Genomic DNA, 12,269 nt, shown 5'->3' on the forward strand with positions numbered 1-12,269 from the left:
ATCTATAGGTCTTATTGTAACCCTAACATGAATCTGTATTTATTGCAGGCGGCTTCGCTGACAGTTGATACCTGCTCCGAGGACCAGGAGCCAGGGTTCTGCACCGTCAGTACTACAGCTGTTTCCAGTGACTGGTAAATCTCAGAACATTTACAGTATATTACAACGATGCCAGATGACAGTGAAGCATTTAGGACAAGTAGGAGAATAATTAATTATTAAACCAGACGAGGACTTTTGTGTATCTGGAGATCCCTTTGCATAGAATTCACCATGTCTCGCAAATCTGATCTTCCTGTCAAGTTGTTAATAAGTGAAAACGTCATCCTCCTACTGTCAGTTTTTGCAGTAAAATGCTTCTAAATTTCACAAGATGTTCCCTACAGGCACAGTTACTTTTAATAAGGATATATATCCAAGACATTCTGGCCCCAACTTCCATCTAGATTGCACTCTATAAAATCTGTAAATATATTACTCTTTCATTTCAATGAAGTGTACAGATTCCCCTTATGTCTGTACATGTCTTCCATATAAATCCACATATTAACCAAGGGACACTTAACTGACTCTCACAGTCACTTTTATTAGGTCAGTATCATTTTGCTTTATTACAGAGTATCTACAGAAGCTGCGAAACAATACTGCTCCCAATATCCCACCATATTGTACATATAAAATGATTCATTTTATTTTTTTAAATATTCTAAAATGGGAATTTGAACAAGGATTTATCAAATTAAATTATAGTACAGCACAGTGGCTCAGTTGTTAGCACTGTTCATAGAATCATAGAATGTTAGAGTTGGAAGGGACCTCCAGGGTCATCGTGTCCAACCCCCTGCTCAATGCAAGATTCACTAAGCCATCTCAGACAGATGTCTGTCCAGCCTCTGTTTGAAGACTTCCATTGAAGGAGAACTCACCACCTCTTGTGGCTGCATGTTCCACTCATTGATCACCCTCACTGTCAAAAAGTTTTTTTCTAATATCTAATCTGTATCTTCTCCCACTCAGTTTAATCACATTGCTTCTAGTCTTTCTTTGTGAAAATGAGAATAAAGCTGATCCCTCTAAAATCTGAAATATTTGTAGACAGCTTTAAGTCTCCACTTTTCTTTTGAAAGCTAAACATTCCCAAATCCTCTAACCGTTCCTCATAGAACATTGTTTGCAGACTGGTCACCATCCTGGTAGCTCTTCTCTGAACTTGCTCCAGTTTTTCAATTTCTTTTTTAAAATGTGGTGCCCAGAACTAGACACAGTATTCTAGATGGGGCCTGACCAAGGAGGAGTCGGGGGGTGATAATTACTTTAGGTGATCTAGACTCTATGCTTCTGTTAATACATCCCAGAATTGTATTTGCCTTTTTTTGCTGCTGCATCACACTGTTGACTCATGTTCAGTCTGTGATCTATTAGGATACCCAAGTCTTTTTCACATGTGCTGTTGCTTAGCCCTATTCCCCCCATTCTGTATATGCTTTTTTAATTTTTCTTGCCCAGTAGTGTTGTGTTGCAAGACTGGGGTTCTGGGTTCAAATCCCACCAAGGACATGTTCTCCCCTTGTTTGCGTGGGCTTCTCAGGCTTCTTCCCACTCTCCAAAGACATACTGATAGGGAATTATTGTGAACCCCAATGGGGACAGTGATGATAATGACACTGTGCAATATGATGGTGCTATAAGCAAAGTATAATAATAGGACCATGTTCACTTTAAATGTTACCTACAGTTACCTGGATTTGAGGTACATGTTGAGAAATTCCATTTCTGCACGGTATGATTTCCTTTTCTCCCAGCAGAACTGGGAGAGGAAGAGGATTCTCAACTGCTCAACCTTACCCATAATCCTCAGAGAACCTAATTTTCATGTGAACATAAAAAAATGGTGTTTTCCAAAACTATCCTGTGGATATTAAAGTAAACATGTAGCTCTTCTTAGCGCAAATATCATTACCAAGGTTTTTAGATATGGTTTTCAAAGTTGACAGACTCTATAGTCATCAAATATATTTGCCCCATCTAATATCCTTGTTTCATATACAAACTCTTATAGGGCCATTGTTATAGAAAGAAAAACAGACTAATCAAGTTGGAGGAATATAGACTTTAAGAAACAGGAGAAAGCTAATAAACTACATCCATACATTCTGTATATTGTCCTGGTCTACAATGCAAGTCATACATCCACTAGTATAAACAAGTATGTTAAACAGTTTAAAGGGAACTTGTCACCTCCAAAAATGCTATTTACCTGCAGATATAATGGTAATCCACAGGAAAATAACATTTAAATCCTGTCTGGCAGGCTTATTGGAGTCGTCACTACAGGGACAAAATTAATTTATGTTCCCCCTGCAGCCGCTTGCTTCCAGTCATCGGATCGGTGCAGGGAGTGGTGACAGCCACCGTTTAATACACAGTGAGCGCACTGCAATCACCCCCCTGCACATTGATTGACAGCATGCTCTGCAGCTTGTGTGTGCAGGGCAAACTGTCAATCAATGTGCTGGGGAGTGATTACAGCATGCTCACTGTTTATTAGGCCCCCTTCACATGTCCGGTACGTGTGGCATATGTTTTTTTCATGGATACCACACGTACAAATTATAAACTATGGTGATCTTCATGTGTCAGTGTTTTCACACGGATAGTGTGGTTATGTGAACCACACAGAGACATGTCCATTTTTTTCCAGCACCACGGATGACAAGAGCCAATACAAGTCTATGGGTCCAAGAAAAACACAGACAGCCGACGGATGCCATCTGTGTGCTGTCCATGTGCTGTACGTGTTTAACATTGCAAAGCAAAGGAGAAGCTATGTAATTTCATTCTTTCTTTTTACATAATGCAAAAACACGTATGACACACTGATGATACACTGATGGCACACTGATGACACACTGATGAAACACTGATGATACACTGATGGCACACTGATGACAAACTGATGATACACTGATGACACACTGATGATACACTGATGGCACACAGATGAAACACTGATGGCACACTGATGAAACACAGATGATACACTTCATGCATGATGCCTGGACCCGTAGAAGCGTGATAGACACGCGAAACGGCCGTCGTCCGTAAAAGGCGCCACTTCCCTGCATTTTTAATGGAAATGGAATAAATGAAGATTTTATTACATCGGTGTACCACCTCGCTTTTTTCATATATGAATTGTGACTTACTTTGTTTCTGGAGGGAGTTGCACCTGATGGTAAGATTGATTGCTCCAGCTGATGAGGTCAAGCTTCTGGAGTCTCTGCACAAGGACTGAGTCGCTGCAGTGCTGGTTGCCTGTGCATTTGTATACAGATGATACACTGATAGCACACTGATGAAACACTGATGAAACACTGATGGCACACTGATGACACACTGATGGAAAATACTGATGACACCAGTACCGGTTTTTCATTTAAGTGTTTTATTTGCACGTGTACGCACATGTTAAGGGGGTCTAGAGCAGTGACTAAATGCTACATGCACCTCCCCAATGACTGTAAGTGAGCAGCTGCGTGGAGTACTTAAAGGGGTATTCCCATCTTCATGATCCTATCCCAATATATAGTAGGTGTAATAATAATATTAGCATATACCTCCATTTGAAATGTAGTATAGTTTTTATGATTCGCTATGTCTATTTCTTCATGTGCAGGCATTGCAGGACCTTAGGTATCCATAGTTACAACCACTAGCAACTAGCTAACTAACTGTCACTATATCAGTGGACGTTACCATGGATACCTAAGGTCCTGTAATGCCTGCACATGAGGAAAGAGACAAAGCGAATCAGAAAAACTATACCTCATTTCTAATTGGAGGTATTTGCTAATATTATCATTATTACACCTACTGCATATTGGGATAGGATCTTGGAGATGGGAATACCCCTTTAAATTAATTTCCCCCCTGTAGCTGTGATTTCAATAAGCCAAGCAGACATGTTTTAAATGCTATTTACTTGCAATTACCCCTATATCTGCAGGCAAGTAGCATTTTTGGGAGGTAACAGGTTCCCTTTAAGGCTATGTGCCCACGATGCAGAAATGCTGCATATTTTTTACGCTTCTCCCTGACAGGAAAAACGCATGCGTTTTTTACATGCGTTTTTCCCGCCAGGTAGAAGCGTTTGTCAAGCGTTTTTGCATGCATTTCTGCATGCGGGTTATCAAGCTCTTTTCCAAGCGATTTAAGCATCACTTGGGAAGTGCTTGACAACTTGTTCACACTATATAAATCCATGCAACCGGCATGGATTTATAGTAGTGTGACCAAGTTAGTTAAAAAAAAAGAATAAGAATGGTAAAAAATAAAAAAAAAAGATTATACAGTACTTACCTTCCGGTGTCCTCCCGGTGTCAGGTCACATGACTCAATGACGTCATGGCAGGTCCTTCACAACAGCGCGAGCAGTGCAAGAGACCTTACGGAGCGGACAAAACACCGGGAGGATATCAGAAGGTGAGTATAGTCTTTATTTTTTATTTTAAATTCTTTTTTTTACAGGTTCTATGGTACCCAGGTCTGGAAGAGAGTCTCCTCTCTTCCAGACCTGGGTACCATCCGCACATTGAACCGTGTGATATCCGCTTATTCACATGTAGTGATGCGGATGTCACGCGGTCCAATGCAAGTCAATGGCGGCGATTACGCTGCGTGTCCGCAAAATTAATGGACATGCTGCAGATTTTTGAGCGCAGCGTAAATGCTGCGGAAAAATCCGCAGCATGGGCATTGACATTGCGGCTTGTCATTGGGGACCATGGGGGACGGATTACCAAGCGGATTACCAATTCCACAGCATAAACGCTTGGAAAATGCTTCGTGGGCAGGCAGCCTAAATGATATTGACTCAAAAAATAGCTCTCTATAAAGAAATGATTAGTTACTTAATCTGAAGTAATTATTGAGAAGCACAATTGCTTACAAATGATAAGGGCTCGGACTATCATCTTCATTAGTTATTTCAGTATCTCACAATATAACTCATTATTTCAGTTGCGTAATAAAGTCAGTAAGGTAAAAGTTCCTGGATGCCTGCTCATGTCATTTGTTTTTTGACATCCTGAAATCGCATATCAGGAAATAATAAAATCAGTGAACCTATTAAGTATCTGGTTGGTGTTCCTCAGAAGACATTAAGCATAGACATTAGTTGTGAAAAACTTAGTTTTTCCCCCAAGTGTAACTTAGCAGGAAGGTAAACCAATTATCCGATCTTCCTACTTAAAATAAGAAGTTCAGAATCCCCCCTACAAAGTGTGTTCCCTATTGGCCCACCTTTACTTATTGACTATTGATCTTCCATCTGTTCATCTTGACCTAAAATATTATGTTTTTACAATGTAATAGTCCCAAAGAGTGAAAATCAAGCCCAGTCATAGTATATGTTACTAAAATTAAGGATTGTGTTAAAAAGTGTACTTATCTTCTGTTCAGTCTAGACATGAAGGTGATTTATGCTATGATCATCAGTACCTTAAAAAAGTTATTTGGTTTGCAATGATTCTTCTTTCTTGGAACAGGACTCTGGATGTTCAGCCAAACAGAATAACAGTAGGAGGTATCAGATCCCTGGATCCAATACTACAAAGAAAAGGACAAGTACAAAGCCATGACTTTGTAGGTTGTATAATGGAATTTGCAGTGAATGGGCGACCTCTAGAACCGAGCCAAGCTTTGTCAGCACAAGGAATCCTAGATCGGTATGTTTTAAGCACCACAAAATCAGATAATGTAATGATACATTTTGTCATTGCTTAATACATGACCATAAATTGTAATGTCCTTCATTTTACAAAAGGATAACGTTATGCTGATCACATTACATAGAGTACTTGTGGTATCATCTAGAGTTGGTTGAATTTATTCAAATGGAATTGAATTTTAAAAAATTCCACATTTAAGAGTACTGTATTTTTCAGACTATAAGGCACACTTTTTTCCTCCAGAATTTTGGAGGAAAGTAGGGGGTGCGTCTTATAGTCTGAATGTATATGAACTATATATAGTGGCTGTGGGTGGTGGGGAGTGTGGGGGAGCGGCAGTGGCGGAGGAGCGTGCACAGGAGGCAGGAGCCACCTGCTGCAGCCTACACTGTGTCTGCTATTAAAGAAAATGAATATTCACTGCTCCCCATGGGTGTGGAGAGCAGTGAATATTAATTTTCCTTAATAGCGCTCACACTGTACCTGCAGCACGGCTCCTGCAGTGGCCAGCGGTCAGTGTGCCCGCTATTAAAGACCATGAATATTCACTACAGCCCACTCCCAGGAAGAAGGATGAGGGTGGCCGTGCATACCAGGAAGAGGGATAAGGGGGTGCCATACATACCAGGACGAGGGATGAGGGTGGCCATGCATACCAGGAAAAGGGATAAGGGGTGCCATACATACCAGGAAGAGGGATGAGGGTGGCCGTGCATATCAGGAAGAGGGATGAGTGCTTCCATGCATACCAGGAAGAGGGATGAGGGGTGCCATGCATACCAGGATGGGGTATTGGGGTGCCATGCATACCAGGATGGTGGATTAGGGATGAGGAGGCATGCATATCAGGATGGGGATGAGGGGTGCCATGCATACCAGGATGGCGATGAGGGGTGCCATGCATACCAGGATGGTGGATTGGGGTGCCATGCATATCAGGATGGGGATGGGGGCCACATATAACAGGAAGGAGGGACCATATATACCAGGATGGAGGATATTAGCAGAATTTGGGGACATTACCCCTATACCAGTGTCAGCAGCAGACCCCCTCCCCCATAACAGTGCATCATGATCACATTTTTTGCTTAATTTTTTTCTATTTTGCTCCTCTAAAACCTAGGTGCGTCTTATGGTCCAGTGGGTCTTATAGTCTGAAAAATACGGTATATGGATTTTTTATAATTCACAAATTCAGCAAAATGGTGGTCAGCTGCAGCCGCCATTTTGCTGAAGAGTAGCAGTCCAGCAAAAGGCTAAAAAGAAAAAAAAACATACATAACGGCTCATCTCGCCATCCACCCCCGCTGCTCCATCCTCTCTCTACACTGTCCAGTTCTCTGCACCTCCATCATTCTGTATCTCCAGCTTGGTGTTCATCTCAAGCCTGGTGTTCAGGTTAGGCAGCACATACCTTGACCGACGGAGAAGTGGGGGTGATACATTGCAATTGAAAAATTGTAACTTCTTTGAGAAGACCACCCTCAGTCCAGACAATTTCCAACTATAGATTTTCAATTTCACCATATATTATGGATATTGTCCACCTTTGCGGAAACCACCTCCTTAGAGGACCGTTTCTCAATGCATTTTTGGATAGCCTTTTCAAAGAGGATTCACTGTATATTAGTCAAACCATAATAAATTATCTATAATTTTATGTTTAATTACAAATAGTAGAGGACAGAAGATTTCTTTTATAAAGTTTTCTCCAACAACAGCGAGCTGGAAACAATTATAGCCCATTAATCATCAATAATTCCTTGATTGTGTTATCTTAAGCAATGCATATTAACTTTAGATGCTTTAACCAAAAGTGAATTATTTCTATTTGGTTCAATAGCATATTATTTTTCGTGACACCAATTCTAAAAGGTTGAACTGGTGGAAGTTTATGAGGCAATTTAGAGATCCAATTCTGTAGTATATGTAGTTGGCCAGGTTAATGTTGGCTGCTCTCACTGCAATAATTGCAATTATACCAGGAAATTGGCTTCGTGTAGCAGCGTGTAGTCTGAAAATTACCCCAATGTCCAATAATAATCCTCTTGACATTTAATGATAATTGTCATCATGAATGGTGAATAATACAGCTTAAAGAGAATCATTGGCAGCCCTTAGGCTACAGCTGAGATAGATGTGGTCTGATTTATTAATTGAACTTCTAGCCACCCACCAGTATTAGTAGCCAAGCTGGGCAGATATTGTATTGTTTTCTAAGTTTAGAATCAGCATATATATATAAAACTATATCAAATTAATGTAATATGTCCAGGTAATGTTGAAAAAATAGCTTTGTATACCATAGAGGAACTGCATTATTACGAGTTGGGTAAATAGTCAAAGGTCCATAGAAAGGGGTCAAGTGGTAAAAATGCACTTGACTCTTCTGTCCTGGGTGGCAAAACCTCTTACTGTGATGATGGGACCACCTTGATCTTTTCCATAGGGCTCTATCTCTTCTTTGTAAGCCAATGGCTAAAAATATATGATGAGAAATCTCTGGCACCTTGTGAGATCATAGATGATCAAAACTAAAATATAGACATATATACTTGATATATACAAACCAAAGAGTTCAGCTATAGAAACAGAGCAGAATTGAAAATGGGAGCCGGCTGAAAAACATGTATAAGAAAAGAATGAAAATCCTATTTGTAAGATTAATTACCAGTCTGACATAGAAACCAATTCAGCTTATGATCACATTTCACTAATGTTAAAATCACATTGGGTAACTAAGAAAACAAGCTTCGCTCAGTTGCCACATTTTTATAATACTCATTTCTCTTCTCTTATTTTTGTGTGTAGGTGTCCAAGATTAGAAGGAGCCTGTACTACAACTTCTTGCCAAAATGGAGCAACCTGCGTTGATAATTGGTCCTGGCAGCAATGTAACTGTAAAGATGGCTTTACTGGAAAGCACTGTGAAAAGTGTATGTTAAGTTTTACACCACTTTATAACAACCTGACTTCACTAGAAAAATAGCCTAAGTGCTCACAATATAAAGTAATGCATTTTATATGCTGGTTTTATGCTGTTCCAATTCTAAGTGTTATCATATACACTACAGGTGTTTCTATGGGTTTTCCAGATTTTAGACTGAGGTTTTACACATCAGAGAATTTGATTTATTAAATCATGTTTTAAGGTTTATTCACTAACTGACAGGAATGAAAATAGCACTTTTACTATTCTGCATTTGTGGTATGTACAGCTCAGGGCCATTAAAAAATATATCCATTTTAGCAAAAGGTCAGTTTTGACAAACATGTACATGAATCCTTCCTTGCCTTTCTCCATGATGGCCATGCTTGTAAGAAAAAAAAACAAAACATGATTTGATGATGCTCTGTCGGGAGATGTTAATGCTATATGTGGCTATATTTGGTCTGCAAGTGATGTGAATTGCAGTCTGCAAAGGTTCTGATTACATGTTGCAGTAATTTATTGAATATGTAAAGAGAGAAATCGAAATCCTGGACCCCTTCCTAACCTAGCAATTTTCCATTTTGTGCCCTTTCATTATTTCTACCTATTTTTCCAAGACCATAACTTTTTCACTTTTTCAGTTTTTTCTGTCGACATAGCTATATAAGGACTGTTTTTTGTGGACAAGTCATAGTTGTGAATGGCACCACTCATCTTTTTATTGCATTTTTTTTTCAGTTGCAGCACCTAAAAGAAATGCAGTTGAGACATTTTGAATTTTTTCTTATTATGGTGATTACTGAGTTAATCAATGTTATATAGTGATTAATTTGACCTTTGAAGAACAATACCACATATGTGGATTTTTTTTAATTTCTTTACTTTAAATCAGAGAAGATTGGAGTTAATTTGAGCATTTACATATATATTTTTTTTAAAACATTTTTTTCTATTTATTACTTTATTTGCTAGTCTCCTTAGTGTACATGAACTTGGGACCGTTCGATCACCTGTACTATATACTGCAATACCTTGCCGGCTGGTTTTCATAAGAGCACCATCATGACTGTCACCGGCATGAGAGTCTTCAGCAGACCCCCAGCTCTCATGGTAATGCATTTGCACCTTGCCATTTGTCACCGGAAGACCAATGGGCATGTGGAACACTGCGCCCTCATCCGGTCCATGTGCTTTAACCTGCGGGCAGAGCTTGGTGCCACCTACTGCTATTACAAGCAGATCCTAGCAGTGTATCACAGTCATTATCTGCAAACAATGTGCATGCTCAGTTTCTGGGCCTGCATCAAAGACTGGGAAATAACATAGGACATAAAAATATGTGATATGTTAGGAACGGGTTATTGAAATTTGTAAAAAGGTAAAGGTGGACACATCTGTAATTTACTGGTTTCAACTATAACCAAATTGATTGAAAATTGTTAAGAATTCCAAAAATTAATATTGTATGGGTTCTTCAGGAATCCCTCCTGTTGCTGCCTTTTGGTAGGACCCCTAACCAGGCTTCATGAAATCCCGGAACTGTGGTGAGGGGACATAGTTCTAAATAAAAGATATGTTACAGCAGCTTAGGCACTTAATATAGCTCCTTAGGTATAGAAATTCAGGGGAATATTTCAAGAGTTCCAAAATTTGATGGCATTTATCTGTGGTATGATGGACATTTTTTTTGCAAGAATTCTCCTTTAATGTATTAATTGATAGTACCATTTAGATTCTTAGTTAACATTTTTCTATTTATTTTACTGTTTTTTTTATTAAGTTTAATTCCATGTCATTTGATCATTTTTCTAGACATAAGTCCAGACACTGCCCTATCCCTTGAAGGAAAAGGTTACCTTGAATACACCATAAGCCAGGCCAAGAAAAGAGAATATCTTATAAGACACCGCTTTGTGGATTCAGATACTACATACGTAAATCAAATGGCAATAAAGTTCAGGACCAGAAGTGACAACGGTATTTTACTTCAGGTTCATGAAAGCAGCAATTACACTATGATAAAGGTATGCATTTTTTGTTAAACATTTTTTAATATTGTTACAATTTAAACTCTTTTCTTAATTCAAAACGATTCTTGTTCTTTATTTTTATGTTAATAGAGTGTTCTGCTCTTTGTAATCCAATATCCACATGATTTACTAAGGCATAAGGAGAAATTAGGGAGCAGGATTCCTCAACTCCGGACCCAATTGGTCAGAGCAGACTGAAGGGAAGATGAACATTTATATCAGTCCCTCTGTAGTGACAGAACAATACAGTAAATGCCTGGAGCTTAGTGATTGCAGACAGAGCATAGCAGGGAAGCTTCTGCTGCAGCCAGTTGTCTTACAGCCGCATGCAGAAAAGTGGCGAGGTTGAGGACAGACACGTCTGAACTCCAGAGACACACAGAGAAGAGTTCTTAATATATTTTTCATTTTCATATGTAATATGACCAAAAATAGGATCAAAGAAAAGTAAGATATTGAAGATGGATTTACTGATATATTTCATTTTGTGCACTATTTCTTTTCAGTGTAACCTTCAGGCCAAAATATGGGGAACATTTTCTACAGTTGCTCTATTGTGCTATTTTTCTGGTTTCTTTATCTACAAAATACATGATAATCCTGTATACCCTTTTATCATCTGTAAAAGTCTTTCTAATGTGTTCTCCATGAATTCCACAGACTAAGCCATATCTAATTTTACATTTGGATGCTTGGTCTTTTCTTATATTTGTTTAAAGATGGCAAACAAGTTACAGACCCTGAAGGGCGTTTTGAAGCCAGAAAAGTCTCCCTATCTTCCTCCCTTTAGCGTTAAAAACACAAGTCTGCAGAACTTACCTCTCCCTGAAGAACCTGATAACTTCAGTCCCTGGCCGTGGCTCAGTCAGGCTTGTCATAATTCTAAATGAGAGCAGCAGTAATGCTGGCAAAACACTTTATTAGACAGATCACTAGCCAACAGTTCCCGAGATTTCTGGGATACATCCCAATATTCATATCTATAGGTATAAGTTATATAGAAGGATGGATATATATGTATATATATTTTGTAAAAAGCCTACTTTCCTTAAATGTCAAACACTTTCTATAGATGATAAATGACATAGGGAAAGAGTATGTGTATTCTTAAGCTCAAATATGAAAATGCAAATTTTAAGGTGAATTTTGTTGAAAAAACATCAGGCATATTCATTTGGGGGTCCGCTCTATAATTTCTAGTAGAATTTAGTTCAAAACTCAATACATGACAATATAATCATATTCGGACCTGAAGGACATGTGGGAGTAAAGTATGAGTAAAAGGCAAGAGATGGCAAGAAACAATGGAGACCAGCTGGCCCTCAAGCCACAGATGGGGCAGCTACATAAAAAAGCCACTAAGTGCCTTCTGTACAAGGTTTACAATGAGCAATGTGTATTCATTTATCTACCACCTTGCCCGTAGCCCTCAATAATTTACTTGGATAAATGGAAAAAATGTCAAATATGCCCAAAATGCTTTATTGCTCCTAGTCTACCAGATTATACTTTTTATTAGGTGAAGCAGAAAATTATCAATTTAAATGCAATGCATTCTGTTTCTGATTGACTAAAGAC

At 38.9% G+C, this 12,269-nt stretch overlaps 1 protein-coding gene across 1 annotated transcript in view; it reads left to right on the plus strand.

The window, feature by feature from the left end:
- Positions 1-12,269, plus strand: part of FAT4 (FAT atypical cadherin 4) — a 253,046-nt gene that overhangs the window by 235,747 nt on the left and 5,030 nt on the right. Inside the window, exons 12-15 of the mRNA XM_073641488.1 lie at positions 49-134; positions 5,547-5,726; positions 8,541-8,665; positions 10,474-10,685. Coding sequence (XP_073497589.1) covers positions 49-134; positions 5,547-5,726; positions 8,541-8,665; positions 10,474-10,685 — 603 coding nt within the window. The remainder of the gene's footprint in view (positions 1-48; positions 135-5,546; positions 5,727-8,540; positions 8,666-10,473; positions 10,686-12,269) is intronic.

Source organism: Phyllobates terribilis, unplaced genomic scaffold (genome assembly GCF_046119375.1).
Source record: "Phyllobates terribilis strain yellow unplaced genomic scaffold, ASM4611937v1 Scaffold_1__5_contigs__length_1240528914, whole genome shotgun sequence".
Lineage (NCBI taxonomy): Eukaryota > Metazoa > Chordata > Amphibia > Anura > Dendrobatidae > Phyllobates > Phyllobates terribilis.